Below are 20,661 nucleotides of genomic sequence, written 5' to 3' on the forward strand. Positions count from 1 at the left end.
TATCAGGACAGTTTAGATGTGTCTCCCACCCAGTTATCAGGCCAGTTTAGATGTCTCCCACCCAGTTATCAGGCCAGTTTAGATGTGTCTCTCACCCAGTTATCAGGACAGTTTAGATGTGTCTCTCACCCAGTTATCAGGACAGTTTAGATGTGTCTCTCACCCAGTTATCAGGCCAGTTTAGATGTGTCTCTCACCCAGTTATCAGGCCAGTTTAGATGTGTCTCTCACCCAGTTATCAGGCCAGTTTAGATGTGTCTCTCACCCAGTTATCAGGCCAGTTTAGATGTGTCTCTCACCCAGTTATCAGGCCAGTTTAGATGTGTCTCTCACCCAGTTATCAGGCCAGTTTAGATGTGTCTCTCACCCAGTTATCAGGCCAGTTTAGATGTGTCTCCCACCCAGTTATCAGGACAGGTTAGATGTGTCTCTCACCCAGTTATCAGGCCAGTTTAGATGTGTCTCTCACCCAGTTATCAGGACAGTTTAGATGTGTCTCTCACCCAGTTATCAGGACAGGTTAGATGTGTCTCTCACCCAGTTATCAGGCCAGTTTAGATGTGTCTCTCACCCAGTTATCAGGACAGGTTAGATGTGTCTCTCACCCAGTTATCAGGACAGTTTAGATGTCTCCCACCCAGTTATCAGGCCAGTTTAGATGTCTCCCACCCAGTTATCAGGCCAGTTTAGATGTCTCCCACCCAGTTATCAGGCCAGTTTAGATGTGTCTCCCACCCAGTTATCAGGCCAGTTTAGATGTGTCTCTCACCCAGTTATCAGGCCAGTTTAGATGCGTCTCTCACCCAGTTATCAGGACAGTTTAGATGTGTCTCTCACCCAGTTATCAGGACAGTTTAGATGTGTCTCCCACCCAGTTATCAGGCCAGTTTAGATGTGTCTCTCACCCAGTTATCAGGACAGTTTAGATGTGTCTCCCACCCAGTTATCAGGCCAGTTTAGATGCGTCTCTCACCCAGTTATCAGGACAGTTTAGATGTGTCTCTCACCCAGTTATCAGGACAGTTTAGATGTGTCTCCCACCCAGTTATCAGGCCAGTTTAGATGCGTCTCTCACCCAGTTATCAGGACAGTTTAGATGTGTCTCTCACCCAGTTATCAGGACAGTTTAGATGTGTCTCTCACCCAGTTATCAGGACAGTTTAGATGTGTCTCTCACCCAGTTATCAGGACAGTTTAGATGTGTCTCTCACCCAGTTATCAGGCCAGTTTAGATGTGTCTCTCACCCAGTTATCAGGCCAGTTTAGATGTGTCTCTCACCCAGTTATCAGGCCAGTTTAGATGTGTCTCTCACCCAGTTATCAGGCCAGTTTAGATGTGTCTCTCACCCAGTTATCAGGCCAGTTTAGATGTGTCTCTCACCCAGTTATCAGGCCAGTTTAGATGTGTCTCTCACCCAGTTATCAGGCCAGTTTAGATGTGTCTCTCACCCAGTTATCAGGCCAGTTTAGATGTGTCTCTCACCCAGTTATCAGGCCAGTTTAGATGTGTCTCTCACCCAGTTATCAGGCCAGTTTAGATGTGTCTCTCACCCAGTTATCAGGCCAGTTTAGATGTGTCTCTCACCCAGTTATCAGGCCAGTTTAGATGTGTCTCTCACCCAGTTATCAGGCCAGTTTAGATGTGTCTCTCACCCAGTTATCAGGCCAGTTTAGATGTGTCTCTCACCCAGTTATCAGGCCAGTTTAGATGTGTCTCTCACCCAGTTATCAGGCCAGTTTAGATGTGTCTCTCACCCAGTTATCAGGCCAGTTTAGATGTGTCTCTCACCCAGTTATCAGGCCAGTTTAGATGTGTCTCTCACCCAGTTATCAGGCCAGTTTAGATGTGTCTCTCACCCAGTTATCAGGACAGTTTAGATGTGTCTCTCACCCAGTTATCAGGCCAGGTTAGATGTGTCTCTCACCCAGTTATCAGGACAGTTTAGATGTGTCTCTCACCCAGTTATCAGGCCAGTTTAGATGTCTCTCACCCAGTTATCAGGACAGTTTAGATGTCTCTCACCCAGTTATCAGGACAGTTTAGATGTCTCTCACCCAGTTATCAGGACAGTTTAGATGTGTCTCTCACCCAGTTATCAGGACAGTTTAGATGTGTCTCTCACCCAGTTATCAGGCCAGTTTAGATGTGTCTCTCACCCAGTTATCAGGCCAGTTTAGATGTGTCTCTCACCCAGTTATCAGGACAGGTTAGATGTGTCTCTCACCCAGTTATCAGGACAGTTTAGATGTGTCTCCCACCCAGTTATCAGGACAGGTTAGATGTGTCTCTCACCCAGTTATCAGGCCAGTTTAGATGTGTCTCTCACCCAGTTATCAGGACAGTTTAGATGTGTCTCTCACCCAGTTATCAGGACAGGTTAGATGTGTCTCTCACCCAGTTATCAGGCCAGTTTAGATGTGTCTCTCACCCAGTTATCAGGACAGGTTAGATGTGTCTCTCACCCAGTTATCAGGACAGTTTAGATGTCTCCCACCCAGTTATCAGGCCAGTTTAGATGTCTCCCACCCAGTTATCAGGCCAGTTTAGATGTCTCCCACCCAGTTATCAGGCCAGTTTAGATGTGTCTCCCACCCAGTTATCAGGCCAGTTTAGATGTGTCTCTCACCCAGTTATCAGGCCAGTTTAGATGTGTCTCTCACCCAGTTATCAGGCCAGTTTAGATGTGTCTCTCACCCAGTTATCAGGCCAGTTTAGATGTGTCTCTCACCCAGTTATCAGGCCAGTTTAGATGTGTCTCTCACCCAGTTATCAGGCCAGTTTAGATGTGTCTCTCACCCAGTTATCAGGCCAGTTTAGATGTCTCTCACCCAGTTATCAGGACAGTTTAGATGTCTCTCACCCAGTTATCAGGACAGTTTAGATGTCTCTCACCCAGTTATCAGGACAGTTTAGATGTGTCTCTCACCCAGTTATCAGGACAGTTTAGATGTGTCTCTCACCCAGTTATCAGGACAGTTTAGATGTGTCTCTCACCCAGTTATCAGGCCAGTTTAGATGTGTCTCTCACCCAGTTATCAGGCCAGTTTAGATGTGTCTCTCACCCAGTTATCAGGACAGGTTAGATGTGTCTCTCACCCAGTTATCAGGCCAGTTTAGATGTGTCTCTCACCCAGTTATCAGGCCAGTTTAGATGTGTCTCTCACCCAGTTATCAGGCCAGTTTAGATGTGTCTCTCACCCAGTTATCAGGCCAGTTTAGATGTGTCTCTCACCCAGTTATCAGGCCAGTTTAGATGTGTCTCTCACCCAGTTATCAGGCCAGTTTAGATGTGTCTCTCACCCAGTTATCAGGCCAGTTTAGATGTGTCTCTCACCCAGTTATCAGGCCAGTTTAGATGTGTCTCTCACCCAGTTATCAGGCCAGTTTAGATGTGTCTCTCACCCAGTTATCAGGCCAGTTTAGATGTGTCTCTCACCCAGTTATCAGGACAGTTTAGATGTGTCTCTCACCCAGTTATCAGGCCAGGTTAGATGTGTCTCTCACCCAGTTATCAGGACAGTTTAGATGTGTCTCTCACCCAGTTATCAGGCCAGTTTAGATGTCTCTCACCCAGTTATCAGGACAGTTTAGATGTCTCTCACCCAGTTATCAGGACAGTTTAGATGTCTCTCACCCAGTTATCAGGACAGTTTAGATGTGTCTCTCACCCAGTTATCAGGACAGTTTAGATGTGTCTCTCACCCAGTTATCAGGACAGTTTAGATGTGTCTCTCACCCAGTTATCAGGCCAGTTTAGATGTGTCTCTCACCCAGTTATCAGGCCAGTTTAGATGTGTCTCTCACCCAGTTATCAGGACAGGTTAGATGTGTCTCTCACCCAGTTATCAGGACAGTTTAGATGTGTCTCCCACCCAGTTATCAGGACAGGTTAGATGTGTCTCTCACCCAGTTATCAGGCCAGTTTAGATGTGTCTCTCACCCAGTTATCAGGACAGTTTAGATGTGTCTCTCACCCAGTTATCAGGACAGGTTAGATGTGTCTCTCACCCAGTTATCAGGCCAGTTTAGATGTGTCTCTCACCCAGTTATCAGGACAGGTTAGATGTGTCTCTCACCCAGTTATCAGGACAGTTTAGATGTCTCCCACCCAGTTATCAGGCCAGTTTAGATGTCTCCCACCCAGTTATCAGGCCAGTTTAGATGTCTCCCACCCAGTTATCAGGCCAGTTTAGATGTGTCTCCCACCCAGTTATCAGGCCAGTTTAGATGTGTCTCTCACCCAGTTATCAGGCCAGTTTAGATGCGTCTCTCACCCAGTTATCAGGACAGTTTAGATGTGTCTCTCACCCAGTTATCAGGACAGTTTAGATGTGTCTCCCACCCAGTTATCAGGCCAGTTTAGATGTGTCTCTCACCCAGTTATCAGGCCAGTTTAGATGCGTCTCTCACCCAGTTATCAGGACAGTTTAGATGTGTCTCTCACCCAGTTATCAGGCCAGTTTAGATGTGTCTCCCACCCAGTTATCAGGCCAGTTTAGATGTGTCTCTCACCCAGTTATCAGGCCAGTTTAGATGTGTCTCCCACCCAGTTATCAGGACAGTTTAGATGTGTCTCCCACCCAGTTATCAGGCCAGTTTAGATGTGTCTCCCACCCAGTTATCAGGCCAGTTTAGATGTGTCTCTCACCCAGTTATCAGGACAGTTTAGATGTGTCTCTCACCCAGTTATCAGGACAGTTTAGATGTGTCTCTCACCCAGTTATCAGGCCAGTTTAGATGTGTCTCTCACCCAGTTATCAGGCCAGTTTAGATGTGTCTCTCACCCAGTTATCAGGCCAGTTTAGATGTGTCTCTCACCCAGTTATCAGGCCAGTTTAGATGTGTCTCTCACCCAGTTATCAGGCCAGTTTAGATGTGTCTCTCACCCAGTTATCAGGCCAGTTTAGATGTGTCTCTCACCCAGTTATCAGGCCAGTTTAGATGTGTCTCTCACCCAGTTATCAGGCCAGTTTAGATGTGTCTCTCACCCAGTTATCAGGCCAGTTTAGATGTGTCTCTCACCCAGTTATCAGGCCAGTTTAGATGTGTCTCTCACCCAGTTATCAGGCCAGTTTAGATGTGTCTCTCACCCAGTTATCAGGCCAGTTTAGATGTGTCTCTCACCCAGTTATCAGGCCAGTTTAGATGTGTCTCTCACCCAGTTATCAGGCCAGTTTAGATGTGTCTCTCACCCAGTTATCAGGCCAGTTTAGATGTGTCTCTCACCCAGTTATCAGGCCAGTTTAGATGTGTCTCTCACCCAGTTATCAGGCCAGTTTAGATGTGTCTCTCACCCAGTTATCAGGCCAGTTTAGATGTGTCTCTCACCCAGTTATCAGGACAGTTTAGATGTGTCTCTCACCCAGTTATCAGGCCAGGTTAGATGTGTCTCTCACCCAGTTATCAGGACAGTTTAGATGTGTCTCTCACCCAGTTATCAGGCCAGTTTAGATGTCTCTCACCCAGTTATCAGGACAGTTTAGATGTCTCTCACCCAGTTATCAGGCCAGTTTAGATGTGTCTCTCACCCAGTTATCAGGCCAGTTTAGATGTGTCTCTCACCCAGTTATCAGTACAGTTTAGATGTGTCTCTCACCCAGTTATCAGTACAGTTTAGATGTGTCTCTCACCCAGTTATCAGGCCAGTTTAGATGTGTCTCTCACCCAGTTATCAGGCCAGTTTAGATGTGTCTCTCACCCAGTTATCAGGCCAGTTTAGATGTGTCTCTCACCCAGTTATCAGGCCAGTTTAGATGTGTCTCTCACCCAGTTATCAGGACAGTTTAGATGTCTCCCACCCAGTTATCAGGCCAGTTTAGATGTGTCTCTCACCCAGTTATCAGGCCAGTTTAGATGTGTCTCTCACCCAGTTATCAGGACAGTTTAGATGTGTCTCTCACCCAGTTATCAGGACAGGTTAGATGTGTCTCTCACCCAGTTATCAGGCCAGTTTAGATGTGTCTCTCACCCAGTTATCAGGCCAGTTTAGATGTCTCCCACCCAGTTATCAGGCCAGTTTAGATGTCTCCCACCCAGTTATCAGGCCAGTTTAGATGTGTCTCCCACCCAGTTATCAGGCCAGTTTAGATGCGTCTCTCACCCAGTTATCAGGCCAGTTTAGATGCGTCTCTCACCCAGTTATCAGGACAGTTTAGATGTGTCTCTCACCCAGTTATCAGGACAGTTTAGATGTGTCTCCCACCCAGTTATCAGGCCAGTTTAGATGTGTCTCCCACCCAGTTATCAGGCCAGTTTAGATGCGTCTCTCACCCAGTTATCAGGACAGTTTAGATGTGTCTCTCACCCAGTTATCAGGACAGTTTAGATGTGTCTCCCACCCAGTTATCAGGCCAGTTTAGATGTCTCCCACCCAGTTATCAGGCCAGTTTAGATGTGTCTCTCACCCAGTTATCAGGACAGTTTAGATGTGTCTCTCACCCAGTTATCAGGACAGTTTAGATGTGTCTCTCACCCAGTTATCAGGACAGTTTAGATGTGTCTCTCACCCAGTTATCAGGCCAGTTTAGATGTGTCTCTCACCCAGTTATCAGGCCAGTTTAGATGTGTCTCTCACCCAGTTATCAGGCCAGTTTAGATGTGTCTCTCACCCAGTTATCAGGCCAGTTTAGATGTGTCTCTCACCCAGTTATCAGGCCAGTTTAGATGTGTCTCTCACCCAGTTATCAGGCCAGTTTAGATGTGTCTCTCACCCAGTTATCAGGCCAGTTTAGATGTGTCTCTCACCCAGTTATCAGGCCAGTTTAGATGTGTCTCTCACCCAGTTATCAGGCCAGTTTAGATGTGTCTCCCACCCAGTTATCAGGACAGGTTAGATGTGTCTCTCACCCAGTTATCAGGCCAGTTTAGATGTGTCTCTCACCCAGTTATCAGGACAGTTTAGATGTGTCTCTCACCCAGTTATCAGGACAGGTTAGATGTGTCTCTCACCCAGTTATCAGGCCAGTTTAGATGTGTCTCTCACCCAGTTATCAGGACAGGTTAGATGTGTCTCTCACCCAGTTATCAGGACAGTTTAGATGTCTCCCACCCAGTTATCAGGCCAGTTTAGATGTCTCCCACCCAGTTATCAGGCCAGTTTAGATGTCTCCCACCCAGTTATCAGGCCAGTTTAGATGTGTCTCCCACCCAGTTATCAGGCCAGTTTAGATGTGTCTCTCACCCAGTTATCAGGCCAGTTTAGATGCGTCTCTCACCCAGTTATCAGGACAGTTTAGATGTGTCTCTCACCCAGTTATCAGGACAGTTTAGATGTGTCTCCCACCCAGTTATCAGGCCAGTTTAGATGTGTCTCTCACCCAGTTATCAGGACAGTTTAGATGTGTCTCCCACCCAGTTATCAGGCCAGTTTAGATGCGTCTCTCACCCAGTTATCAGGACAGTTTAGATGTGTCTCTCACCCAGTTATCAGGACAGTTTAGATGTGTCTCCCACCCAGTTATCAGGCCAGTTTAGATGTGTCTCTCACCCAGTTATCAGGACAGTTTAGATGTGTCTCTCACCCAGTTATCAGGACAGTTTAGATGTGTCTCTCACCCAGTTATCAGGACAGTTTAGATGTGTCTCTCACCCAGTTATCAGGACAGTTTAGATGTGTCTCTCACCCAGTTATCAGGCCAGTTTAGATGTGTCTCTCACCCAGTTATCAGGCCAGTTTAGATGTGTCTCTCACCCAGTTATCAGGCCAGTTTAGATGTGTCTCTCACCCAGTTATCAGGCCAGTTTAGATGTGTCTCTCACCCAGTTATCAGGCCAGTTTAGATGTGTCTCTCACCCAGTTATCAGGCCAGTTTAGATGTGTCTCTCACCCAGTTATCAGGCCAGTTTAGACGTGTCTCTCACCCAGTTATCAGGCCAGTTTAGATGTGTCTCTCACCCAGTTATCAGGCCAGTTTAGATGTGTCTCTCACCCAGTTATCAGGCCAGTTTAGATGTGTCTCTCACCCAGTTATCAGGCCAGTTTAGATGTGTCTCTCACCCAGTTATCAGGCCAGTTTAGATGTGTCTCTCACCCAGTTATCAGGCCAGTTTAGATGTGTCTCTCACCCAGTTATCAGGCCAGTTTAGATGTGTCTCTCACCCAGTTATCAGGCCAGTTTAGATGTGTCTCTCACCCAGTTATCAGGCCAGTTTAGATGTGTCTCTCACCCAGTTATCAGGCCAGTTTAGATGTGTCTCTCACCCAGTTATCAGGCCAGTTTAGATGTGTCTCTCACCCAGTTATCAGGCCAGTTTAGATGTGTCTCTCACCCAGTTATCAGGCCAGTTTAGATGTGTCTCTCACCCAGTTATCAGGCCAGTTTAGATGTGTCTCTCACCCAGTTATCAGGCCAGTTTAGATGTGTCTCTCACCCAGTTATCAGGACAGTTTAGATGTGTCTCTCACCCAGTTATCAGGCCAGTTTAGATGTGTCTCTCACCCAGTTATCAGGCCAGTTTAGATGTGTCTCTCACCCAGTTATCAGGCCAGTTTAGATGTGTCTCTCACCCAGTTATCAGGCCAGTTTAGATGTGTCTCTCACCCAGTTATCAGGCCAGTTTAGATGTGTCTCTCACCCAGTTATCAGGCCAGTTTAGATGTGTCTCTCACCCAGTTATCAGTACAGTTTAGATGTGTCTCTCACCCAGTTATCAGGCCAGTTTAGATGTGTCTCTCACCCAGTTATCAGGCCAGTTTAGATGTGTCTCTCACCCAGTTATCAGGCCAGTTTAGATGTGTCTCTCACCCAGTTATCAGGCCAGTTTAGATGTGTCTCTCACCCAGTTATCAGGCCAGTTTAGATGTGTCTCTCACCCAGTTATCAGGACAGTTTAGATGTCTCCCACCCAGTTATCAGGACAGTTTAGATGTGTCTCTCACCCAGTTATCAGGACAGTTTAGATGTGTCTCTCACCCAGTTATCAGGACAGTTTAGATGTGTCTCTCACCCAGTTATCAGGACAGTTTAGATGTGTCTCTCACCCAGTTATCAGGACAGTTTAGATGTGTCTCTCACCCAGTTATCAGGACAGTTTAGATGTGTCTCTCACCCAGTTATCAGGACAGTTTAGATGTGTCTCTCACCCAGTTATCAGGACAGTTTAGATGTGTCTCTCACCCAGTTATCAGGGAAGTACTTGTCCACTATCTCCCTCATCTTGGCCTGTTGAGTCTGAAGTATGGAGGGAATGAAGTAGAGACAGACATACAGCATGGCAGCCTGGTTAGCTAACGCTGTGCTGCGGTGCTCAGGCAGAGGGTATGCAGACACCTGGGGGAGACAGAGGACAGCTTTAGAGACAGGATGAAACATGGATCTGAGACTGGTTAGCTAACGCTGTGCTACGATGCTCAGACACCTGGTGGGAGACAGAGGACAGCTTTAGAGACAGGATGAAACGTGGATCTGAGACTGGTTAGCTAACGCTGTGCTGCGCTGCTCAGACACCTGGTGGGAGACAGAGGACAGCTTTAGAGACAGGATGAAACATGGATCTGAGACTGGTTAGCTAACGCTGTGCTGCGGTGCTCAGACACCTGGTGGGAGACAGAGGACAGCTTTAGAGACAGGATGAAACGTGGATCTGAGACTGGTTAGCTAACGCTGTGCTGCGATGCTCAGACACCTGGGAGGGAGACAGAGGACAGCTTTAGAGACAGGATGAAACGTGGATCTGAGACTGGTTAGCTAACACTGTGCTACGATGCTCAGACACCTGGGAGGGAGACAGAGGACAGCTTTAGAGACAGGATGAAACATGGATCTGAGACTGGTTAGCTAACACTGTGCTACGATGCTCAGACACCTGGGAGGGAGACAGAGGACAGCTTTAGAGACAGGACGAAACATGGATCTGAGACTGGTTAGCTAACGCTGTGCTACGATGCTCAGACACCTGGGAGGGAGACAGAGGACAGCTTTAGAGACAGGATGAAACATGGATCTGAGACTGGTTAGCTAACGCTGTGCTGCGCTGCTCAGACACCTGGTGGGAGACAGAGGACAGCTTTAGAGACAGGATGAAACGTGGATCTGAGACTGGTTAGCTAACGCTGTGCTGCGCTGCTCAGACACCTGGTGGGAGACAGAGGACAGCTTTAGAGACAGGATGAAACATGGATCTGAGACTGGTTAGCTAACGCTGTGCTGCGATGCTCAGACACCTGGGGGAGACAGAGGACAGCTTTAGAGACAGGATGAAACGTGGATCTGAGAATCAGACAATTACATGATCATAACATACAAATAGATTGAATAAAACATTCAAGACAATGTAATATTGTAGCATTAGTCAGTGTGTAAGAAATGTCATTCAGTTCTAGGATACTAACCACCTAAAGGGAGCCAATGGAGTGTTTACGTTACTAACTAGAAAAACAGTGGATTTTTAAAAGGAGACTAACTCCTTTTAAAAGGTAAAAAAACAAAACGTTTTTAAATCCAATTTAAATCCAGGAAACTATCCCTTAGAGCAGGGGTGTCAAACTCAAATACCCAGTGGGCCAAAATGTAAAACCTGAACAAAGTCGCGGGCCAACATTGAACAAATGAACCTTTTAATATGGACCCAAACAAGTTTTGCTTTAACATTGAATATGGAACAAGCATCGCTTATTACCATACAATATATAATTTAATAGTGGAGACATGCAAAATCGAATTTCAAATGAAAAAACACATCAATGGCATTCATTTATTAAATAAATAAAATTTAAATAAAAATCGTATGCCTCTTTTCTATTTGCAGCCTTCTGATTTAAATACCAAAATAAACTTTTTCCAGATGCGTCGCAGCTCTCATCCACAGCGAGGGAGAACGCAACGAAATATTTTCCCTTTTCCATCAGCTGGTCATACAGATTGGTGGCAAGATCACATGTGCGATCAGCTACTGTGTTCCTGCTCAGGCTCACGTTTGAAAATGCTTGCTTTTTCTCTGGGCATACGAGGTCACAAACTTTCATCATGCACTTTTTCACGAACTCTCCCTCATTAAAGGGCCGGGCTGATTTTGCGATCTCTGCTGCCACTATATAACTAGCCTTTACAGCAGCCTCACTTTGTGATGTGGCTTTTTTGAACATATTCTGTTGTGAAACCAAACTTCTTTTCATCTCCTCTACTTTCTGGCTCCTTTGAGTCATGTCCATGTCCTTGTATTTGTCATGGTGTTTCGTTTCATAGTGTCGTCTAATGTTGTACTCCTTACTTACAGCCACGTTGACTCCACAAACAAGACAAACAGGTTTGTCTTTTACATATGTAAACAGATATTCTGCCTCCCACTTGTCCAGAAAGCTCCTGTTTTCTGCCTTTCTTTTCGCCATTTTTGGGAAGGGATAGCGCGCTGACAGCTGTAGCGTCTATGTTGCTATGACTACTGTCACAGAGGAGAGGGCGTTTCTGGGTCCTGTCCTGATTGGCGCGCGAAAACAACAGCAGAGCATTATGGGATTCGTAGTATTAGCGGTGAATGCGCTGTATAATACCGGCGGGCCAGCTCTAGTAGTAATTTGGTATTGTCTCGCGGGCCAAATATAATTACCCCACGGGCCAAATTTGGCCCGCGGGCCAGAGTTTGACACCCATGCCTTAGAGTGTTACCTGGTTATAGATGTCATCAGAGCGCAGCCTCCCGATCACCATGCTGACGAAGGTAGAACTGATTGGCACTCTCTGGAAGTAGCTCTCTGGGTAGTTAACTGGCCGCTTGGCCCCTGATTGGCTGGAGTAGCCTGTACTCCGCAGCAGCTTACAGATGTCATCCAGGTTGGAGTCTGCTGAGGAACGGGCAGCGCTGCAGAGACAAACAGGACATGGATAGTTAGTAACACGGTCCCATTTTAACTCAAATGTTTGGTTTTCTTTCATTAAAATTAGCTTTTAGCTCTCTCTTGTAGCTCTCTCTTGCTCTCTCATCAGATTTCAGCCTGTGAAATGTTTTCAAAACCAAATCAAATGTGATTGGTCACATACACATATTTAGCAGATGTTATTGTGTGTGTAGTGAAATGCTTGTGCAAAATTGCTTAGGAGCAAGAAGCAGAGCTTCCATGTCTGTCAGCGCTATCTTACTATCCTAGTATTATAGATAGTATTACAGTATTATAGATAGTATTATAGATAGTATTACAGTATTATAGATGGTATTACAGTATTATAGATGGTATTACAGTATTATAGATGGTATTACAGTATTATAGATGGTATTACAGTATTATAGATGGTATTACAGTATTATAGATGGTACAGTATTATAGATGGTACAGTATTATAGATGGTATTACAGTATTATAGATGGTATTACAGTATTATAGATGGTATTACAGTATTATAGATGGTACAGTATTATAGATGGTATTACAGTATTATAGATAGTATTACAGTATTATAGATAGTATTATAGATGGTATTATAGATAGTATTATAAATAGTGTTAAAGTATTATAGATAGTGTTAAAGTATTATAGATATTATTGACAGTATTACAGATGGTATTATAGTATTTGAGTATTATTGATAGTATTCGAGTATTACAGATAGTATTCGAGTATTACAGATAGTATTCGAGTATTACAGATAGTATTACAGTATTACAGATAGTATTACAGTATTACAGATAGTATTACAGTCTTATAGATAGTATTATAGATAGTATTACAGTATTATAGATAGTATTACATTATAGATAGTATTACAGTATTATAGATAGCATTATAGATAGTATTACCGGTAGTATTACAGTATTGTAGATAGTATTACAGTATTACAGATAGTATAGATAGTATTACATTATTATAGATGGTATTACAATATTATAGATACTATTACAATATTATAGATAGTAATATAGTATTATAGATAGTATTATAGCATTATAGATAGTATTAGTGACAGTATTATAGATAATATTATAGCATTATAGATAGTATTATAGATACTATTACAGTATTATAGATACTATTATAGATAGTATTAGTGACCGTATTATAGACAGTATTACAGTATTATAGGTAGTATTACAGTATTATAGATAGTATTATAGATAGTATTACAGTATTATAGATAGTATTAGAGTATTATAGATAGTATTAGCATTATAGATAGTATTAGTGACAGTATTAAACGGTCCCTGACAAAATAACAAAGAAGATTGATTTTTAAAAGGGTTGAAATGTATAAAGGATACAGAAGCATCCCGAAGAACAGCAGCAAAAGTCTCACCTGTATCTATAGTAGGACACCAGCATCCTCTCTCTGACCTCTCCCTCCATCTTCTGGTCAATAACCAACAGCATGACTCCATAGAGATACAGCGCCTCACACTGGTTAACAAGGAGACAAACAACCAACAGCATGACTCCATAGAGATACAGCGCCTCACACTGGTTAACAAGGAGACAAACAACCAACAGCATGACTCCATAGAGATACAGCGCCTCACACTGGTTAACAAGGAGACAAACAACCAACAGCATGACTCCATAGAGATACAGCGCCTCACACTGGTTAACAAGGAGACAAACAACCAACAGCATGACTCCATAGAGATACAGCGCCTCACACTGGTTAACAAGGAGACAAACAACCAACAGCATGACTCCATAGAGATACAGCGCCTCACACTGGTTAACAAGGAGACAAACAACCAACAGCATGACTCCATAGAGATACAGCGCCTCACACTGGTTAACAAGGAGACAAACAACCAACAGCATGACTCCATAGAGATACAGCGCCTCACACTGGTTAACAAGGAGACAAACAACCAACAGCATGACTCCATAGAGATACAGCGCCTCACACTGGTTAACAAGGAGACAAACAACCAACAGCATGACTCCATAGAGATACAGCGCCTCACACTGGTTAACAAGGAGACAAACAACCAACAGCATGACTCCATAGAGATACAGCGCCTCACACTGGTTAACAAGGAGACAAACAACCAACAGCATGACTCCATAGAGATACAGCGCCTCACACTGGTTAACAAGGAGACAAACAACCAACAGCATGACTCCATAGAGATACAGCGCCTCACACTGGTTAACAAGGAGACAAACAACCAACAGCATGACTCCATAGAGATACAGCGCCTCACACTGGTTAACAAGGAGACAAACAACCAACAGCATGACTCCATAGAGATACAGCGCCTCACACTGGTTAACAAGGAGACAAACAACCAACAGCATGACTCCATAGAGATACAGCGCCTCACACTGGTTAACAAGGAGACAAACAACCAACAGCATGACTCCATAGAGATACAGCGCCTCACACTGGTTAACAAGGAGACAAACAACCAACAGCATGACTCCATAGAGATACAGCGCCTCACACTGGTTAACAAGGAGACAAACAACCAACAGCATGACTCCATAGAGATACAGCGCCTCACACTGGTTAACAAGGAGACAAACAACCAACAGCATGACTCCATAGAGATACAGCGCCTCACACTGGTTAACAAGGAGACAAACAACCAACAGCATGACTCCATAGAGATACAGCGCCTCACACTGGTTAACAAGGAGACAAACAACACATCCTAGGACTCTTACATACCTTCTGGACATTGCCAAACATACAGGGGCGATTTTCCTAAATGTATAAACGTTGATCTTAGAGCTACGAAGGTTCCAGGGAACACGCCCCCCCCCCCCGGGGGCCCCTCTACAGAATATAAGTCATTACAAGAGATGGGGGCAGCAGGGTAGCCTAGTGGTTGGAGCGTTGGACTAGTAACCGAAAGGTTGCAAGATCGAATCCCCCGAGCTGACAAGGTAAAAATCTGTCGTTCTGCCTCAGAACAAGGCAGTTAACCATCATTGAAAATAAGAATTTGTTCTTAACTGACTTGTCTAGTAAAATTAAAATAAATCATTTTTTTACCAGGAGCTGTTTCCCATCCTCATTCAGCAGCACAGTCTCCACGGTCTGTTGAATGTAAACTCCTTCATACAGGTCATCCAGGTACCTGGAGAGAAGAACGGCTGATTAAATAAAGCATGGTGAGGAAACGTTACGGAGACACTTTACACAACACACAGTAAGGCTTCAGCTCAATGTTATGGTCAGACAGACAGACAGACAGACAGACTACTTGACACAACACACAGTAAGACTTCAGCTCAATGACATGTTATAGTGAGACACAGACAGACAGACAGACAGACAGACAGACAGACAGACAGACAACTTGACACACCTCACAGTAAAGCTTCAGCTCAATGAGTGAACAGACCAAAATATGTAAATCCAAAAACAGACATATCGTAGGTAACTCTAGATTACCTGATTAGATCAACGATGTACTTGTGGACACTTTCAAACGCCAGGTAGAATCGTGACAGGATATCTATGTTGTTCTCCCGGAACTCATCGTCCAGATCCTGCAGCTCTGGTTTGGCTTCTAGCTTACTGTCATAGTACTCCGGACCCTGGACGGCAACGGGCGAATATAAAGGGTTACTTACGGATATAACGTTATCCCTGTACTTCGTCATCATCATGCCATAACACATTCTAAATAATTTAGTTCATGGATGACGGGTGGAAATCAAATAACTTGACAGACTGTCGTAGTACTCTGGTCCCTGGACGGCAACGGGCGAATATAAAAGGTTACTTTACGGACATAACATTATCCCTGTACTCTTGCCTATGCCGTTCTGTACTATCTCTCATTCATATGTTTTTATGTACATATTCTTTCATTCCTTTACACTTGTGTGTATAAAAGGTAGTTGTTGTGGAATTGTTAGGTTAGATTACTCGTTGGTTATTACTGCATGGTCGGAACTAGAAGCACAAGCATTTCACTACACTCGCATTAACATCTGCTAACCATGTGTATGTGACAAATACAATTTGATTTGATTTGTACTTCATCTTCATCATCATCATCATCATGCCATAACACATTCTAAACAATCTAGTTCATAGATGACAGATGGCAATCAAATACTTTGAAAGACCTAACCATGACACTGACGGTGAGGGTCCATTATCTAAGGAGGTGCACCGCAAATGATCTCCTTTCACTGTGCTCTCGTCTCATACTTATTTAACAAGACAATCGCCCGTCTCACCTTGAAGTAGCTGAAGTCACAGATGATGTCTCCGTATTTCTGCTGGTCGCTCTTGTCTTTGAGCCTGAAGACAGCAGGGATGAACTCCGAGAGGCGGAGGAGCTCGGCTATGATAGCGTTGCCCCGGGACACGATCCTCAGCACCGCCTGACCACACAGGTTGTTCTCCGCCAGGAAATCCACCATGTCGGCGGTCTAGGTCTACAAGGCACCTCTGCAATTCTGGCTCTGGCCCACTTCTACACTAGTGTGGTGTAAAGAGAGACACAGCTGCCACAGGTTAAACCAGGGACTAAAACTGCGTCTCTAAATAGTATTCATTTGTATAACGTTAACGAGTTCAGCTAGCTACATGAAACAATTGACCGTGTAGTTATCACCAGCAGGCTAGTTGAAGCTAGTGGCCGGAAAGATGTTTTGTAACAAGCGGTGAATTCTACTGATTCGAGCGATGACTAGTTTTCAACTTTCAAAATATTTTACATGCATCATTTCACAACAGTACTCACCTTAAGGTATACACCTATAGGATAGTGTAGTTGCTAGCTAAATGTTGACCGTTTCAAGTTTTTCAATTCAATTCCTGTTTACCGTCACATGACAAACCACATGATTCACCCGCCTCCTCCCTGCAGACTGTTTGTGGACCACTAGATGGCGACGAAGTCAAGACTAAGAGCGGGCGTTTCTTCTTCGTATGAATTTTCTGCCAACTTGAGACGCTTCGTCTTCTTCTTTGCTATTTTGGTGGTCGGCAAACAAATATTATAGGTGCATGCCGCCACCTACTGTATTGGCTGTGTATCAGCCTACTATTCTGTGGTATGAATTCATTACTTTGTGAAAAAAATTGGCCTACTAACTAACCCTGCACCCATTAAAACCTCCCCACTATACCAACTAACCCTTCACCCATTAAAACCTCCCTCACCACTATACCAACTAACCCTACACCCATTAAAACCTCACCACTATACCAACTAACCCTACACCCATTAAAACCTCCCAACTATACCAACTAACCCTACACCCATTAAAACCTCACCACTATACCAACTAACACTACACCCATTAAAACCTCACCACTATACCAACCTCACCACTATACCAACTAACCCTACACCCATTAAAATCTCACCACTATACCAACTAACCCTTCACCCATTAAAACCTCACCACTATACCAACTAACCCTGCACCCATTAAAACCTCCCTCACCACTATACCAACCTCACCACTATACCAACTAACCCTGCACCCATTAAAACCTCACCACTATACCAACTAACCCTACACCCATTAAAACCTCCCTCACCACTATACCAACTAGCCCTACACCCATTAAAACCTCACCACTACACCAACTAACCCTACACCCATTAAAACCTCACCACTATACCAACTAACCCTACACCCATTAAAACCTCCCTCACCACTATACCAACTAACCCTGCACCCATTAAAGCCTCCCAACTATACCAACTAACCCTGCACCCATTAAAACCTCACCACTATACCAACTAACCCTGCACCCATTAAAACCTCCCTCACCACTATACCAACCTCACCACTATACCAACTAACCCTGCACCCATTAAAACCTCACCACTATACCAACTAACCCTACACCCATTAAAACCTCCCTCACCACTATACCAACTAGCCCTACACCCATTAAAACCTCACCACTACACCAACTAACCCTACACCCATTAAAACCTCCCTCACCACTATACATACTAACCCTGCACCCATTAAAGCCTCCCAACTATACCAACTAACCCTGCACCCATTAAAACCTCACCACTATACCAACTAACCCTTCACCCATTAAAACCTCACCACTATACCAACTAACCCTGCACCCATTAAAACCTCACCACTACACCAACTAACCCTACACCCATTAAAACCTCACCACTACACCAACTAACCCTACACCCATTAAAACCTCCCTCACCACTATACCAACTAACCCTGCACCCATTAAAGCCTCCCAACTATACCAACTAACCCTACACCCATTAAAATCTCACCACTATACCAACTAACCCTTCACCCATTAAAACCTCACCACTATACCAACTAACCCTGCACCCATTAAAACCTCCCTCACCACTATACCAACCTCACCACTATACCAACTAACCCTGCACCCATTAAAACCTCACCACTATACCAACTAACCCTACACCCATTAAAACCTCCCTCACCACTATACCAACTAGCCCTACACCCATTAAAACCTCACCACTACACCAACTAACCCTACACCCATTAAAACCTCACCACTATACCAACTAACCCTACACCCATTAAAACCTCCCTCACCACTATACCAACTAACCCTGCACCCATTAAAGCCTCCCAACTATACCAACTAACCCTGCACCCATTAAAACCTCACCACTATACCAACTAACCCTGCACCCATTAAAACCTCCCTCACCACTATACCAACCTCACCACTATACCAACTAACCCTGCACCCATTAAAACCTCACCACTATACCAACTAACCCTACACCCATTAAAACCTCCCTCACCACTATACCAACTAGCCCTACACCCATTAAAACCTCACCACTATACCAACTAACCCTACACCCATTAAAACCTCCCTCACCACTATACCAACTAACCCTGCACCCATTAAAGCCTCCCAACTATACCAACTAACCCTGCACCCATTAAAACCTCACCACTATACCAACTAACCCTGCACCCATTAAAATCTCACCACTATACCAACTAACCCTGCACCCATTAAAACCTCACCACTATACCAACTAACCCTGCACCCATTAAAACCTCACCACTATACCAACTAACCCTACACCCATTAAAACCTCACCACTACTCCACTACTTTGGCCCAATCTGATCCTACTCCAGGCCAGCAGCCTGGGAGGACGGGACGCTATCGTTCAAAACACCTTGTAACTCTTCTGCAGTAAAATCTCGGTACACACAAGTACTTATCTGCAGCTGCCCTCACAACATCTATCCTCTGTGATTTACGTTCCATTCCTGCGGTACAAAAAAAAACATCTTACTGAAACACCTGTTATTCCTATCACTCTCTATTGGCCTCGTCCCACTCACAGGGATCCTCTCAGGATCACTACCTTCCTCTACTAGTCTCTTCTCTGTCTCAGCGTACGACACCTTCTGCACTACTCTGATCCTGGCAACCTCAACCTGCCTTTCTCTCACCTTGACACCTCTGATCTCCAGAACCGTCGGTACCACTGCAGTTCACACACACAACTTATTAAACCGATACTACACATTCCTTTGTCTCATGTCTTCCTGCACACTGCTCACGTCTAGGAATCTGCCTCCTACAGACATCTAGGAATCTCCCTCCTACAGACATCTGGGAATCTCCCTCCTACAGACATCTGGGAATCTCCCTCCTACAGACATCTAGGAATCTCCCTCCTACAGACATCTAGGAATCTCCCTCCTACAGACATCTGGGAATCTCCCTCCTACAGACATCTAGGAATCTCCCTCCTACAGACATCTGGGAATCTCCCTCCTACAGACATCTAGGAATCTCCCAACTACACACATCTAGGATCTCCCTCCTACAGACATCTGGGAATCTCCCTCCTACAGACATCTGGGAATCTCCCTCCTACAGACATCTGGGAATCTCCCTCCTACAGACATCTAGGAATCTCCCAACTACACACATCTAGGAATCTCCCTCCTACAGACATCTGGGAATCTCCCTCCTACAGACATCTAGGAATCTCCCTCCTACAGACATCTAGGAATCTCCCAACTACACACATCTAGGATCTCCCTCCTACAGACATCTAGGAATCTCCCTCCTACAGACATCTGGGAATCTCCCTCCTACAGACATCTGGGAATCTCCCTCCTACAGACATCTAGGAATCTCCCTCCTACAGACATCTAGGAATCTCCCTCCTACAGACATCTAGGAATCTCCCAACTACACACATCTAGGATCTCCCTCCTACAGACATCTGGGAATCTCCCTCCTACAGACATCTGGGAATCTCCCTCCTACAGACATCTGGGAATCTCCCTCCTACAGACATCTAGGAATCTCCCTCCTACAGACATCTGGGAATCTCCCTCCTACAGACATCTAGGAATCTCCCTCCTACAGACATCTGGGAATCTCCCTCCTACAGACATCTAGGAATCTCCCAACTACACACATCTAGGATCTCCCTCCTACAGACATCTGGGAATCTCCCTCCTACAGACATCTGGGAATCTCCCTCCTACAGACATCTGGGAATCTCCCTCCTACAGACATCTAGGAATCTCCCAACTACACACATCTAGGAATCTCCCTCCTACAGACTAGGATCTGGGAATCTCCCTCCTACAGACATCTAGGAATCTCCCTCCTACAGACATCTAGGAATCTCCCAACTACACACATCTAGGATCTCCCTCCTACAGACATCTAGGAATCTCCCTCCTACAGACATCTGGGAATCTCCCTCCTACAGACATCTAGGAATCTCCCTCCTACAGACATCTAGGAATCTCCCTCCTACAGACATCTAGGAATCTCC

At 44.9% G+C, this 20,661-nt stretch overlaps 1 protein-coding gene across 4 annotated transcripts in view; it reads right to left on the bottom strand.

Annotated features, from left to right (window-relative positions):
* The window catches only part of washc5 (WASH complex subunit 5), a 59,573-nt gene extending 42,816 nt beyond the window's left edge, over positions 1 to 16,757 (bottom strand). For 3 of the 4 annotated variants that reach the window (XM_071395652.1, XM_071395650.1, XM_071395653.1), the window contains exons 1-7: positions 16,607 to 16,757; positions 16,098 to 16,341; positions 15,301 to 15,446; positions 14,899 to 14,983; positions 13,225 to 13,325; positions 11,605 to 11,797; positions 9,118 to 9,270 (exon numbers count right to left, since the gene is read on the bottom strand). In XM_071395652.1, the coding sequence (XP_071251753.1) occupies positions 9,118 to 9,270; positions 11,605 to 11,797; positions 13,225 to 13,325; positions 14,899 to 14,983; positions 15,301 to 15,446; positions 16,098 to 16,283 (864 nt within the window). In that variant the 5' untranslated portion in view covers positions 16,284 to 16,341; positions 16,607 to 16,757. The remainder of the gene's footprint in view (positions 1 to 9,117; positions 9,271 to 11,604; positions 11,798 to 13,224; positions 13,326 to 14,898; positions 14,984 to 15,300; positions 15,447 to 16,097; positions 16,342 to 16,606) is intronic. The other variant, XM_071395651.1, reaches the window with a different exon arrangement.
* Between the last annotated feature and the right edge of the window lie 3,904 nt (positions 16,758 to 20,661).

Source organism: Salvelinus alpinus, chromosome 4, assembly GCF_045679555.1.
Source record: "Salvelinus alpinus chromosome 4, SLU_Salpinus.1, whole genome shotgun sequence".
Taxonomy (NCBI): domain Eukaryota; kingdom Metazoa; phylum Chordata; class Actinopteri; order Salmoniformes; family Salmonidae; genus Salvelinus; species Salvelinus alpinus.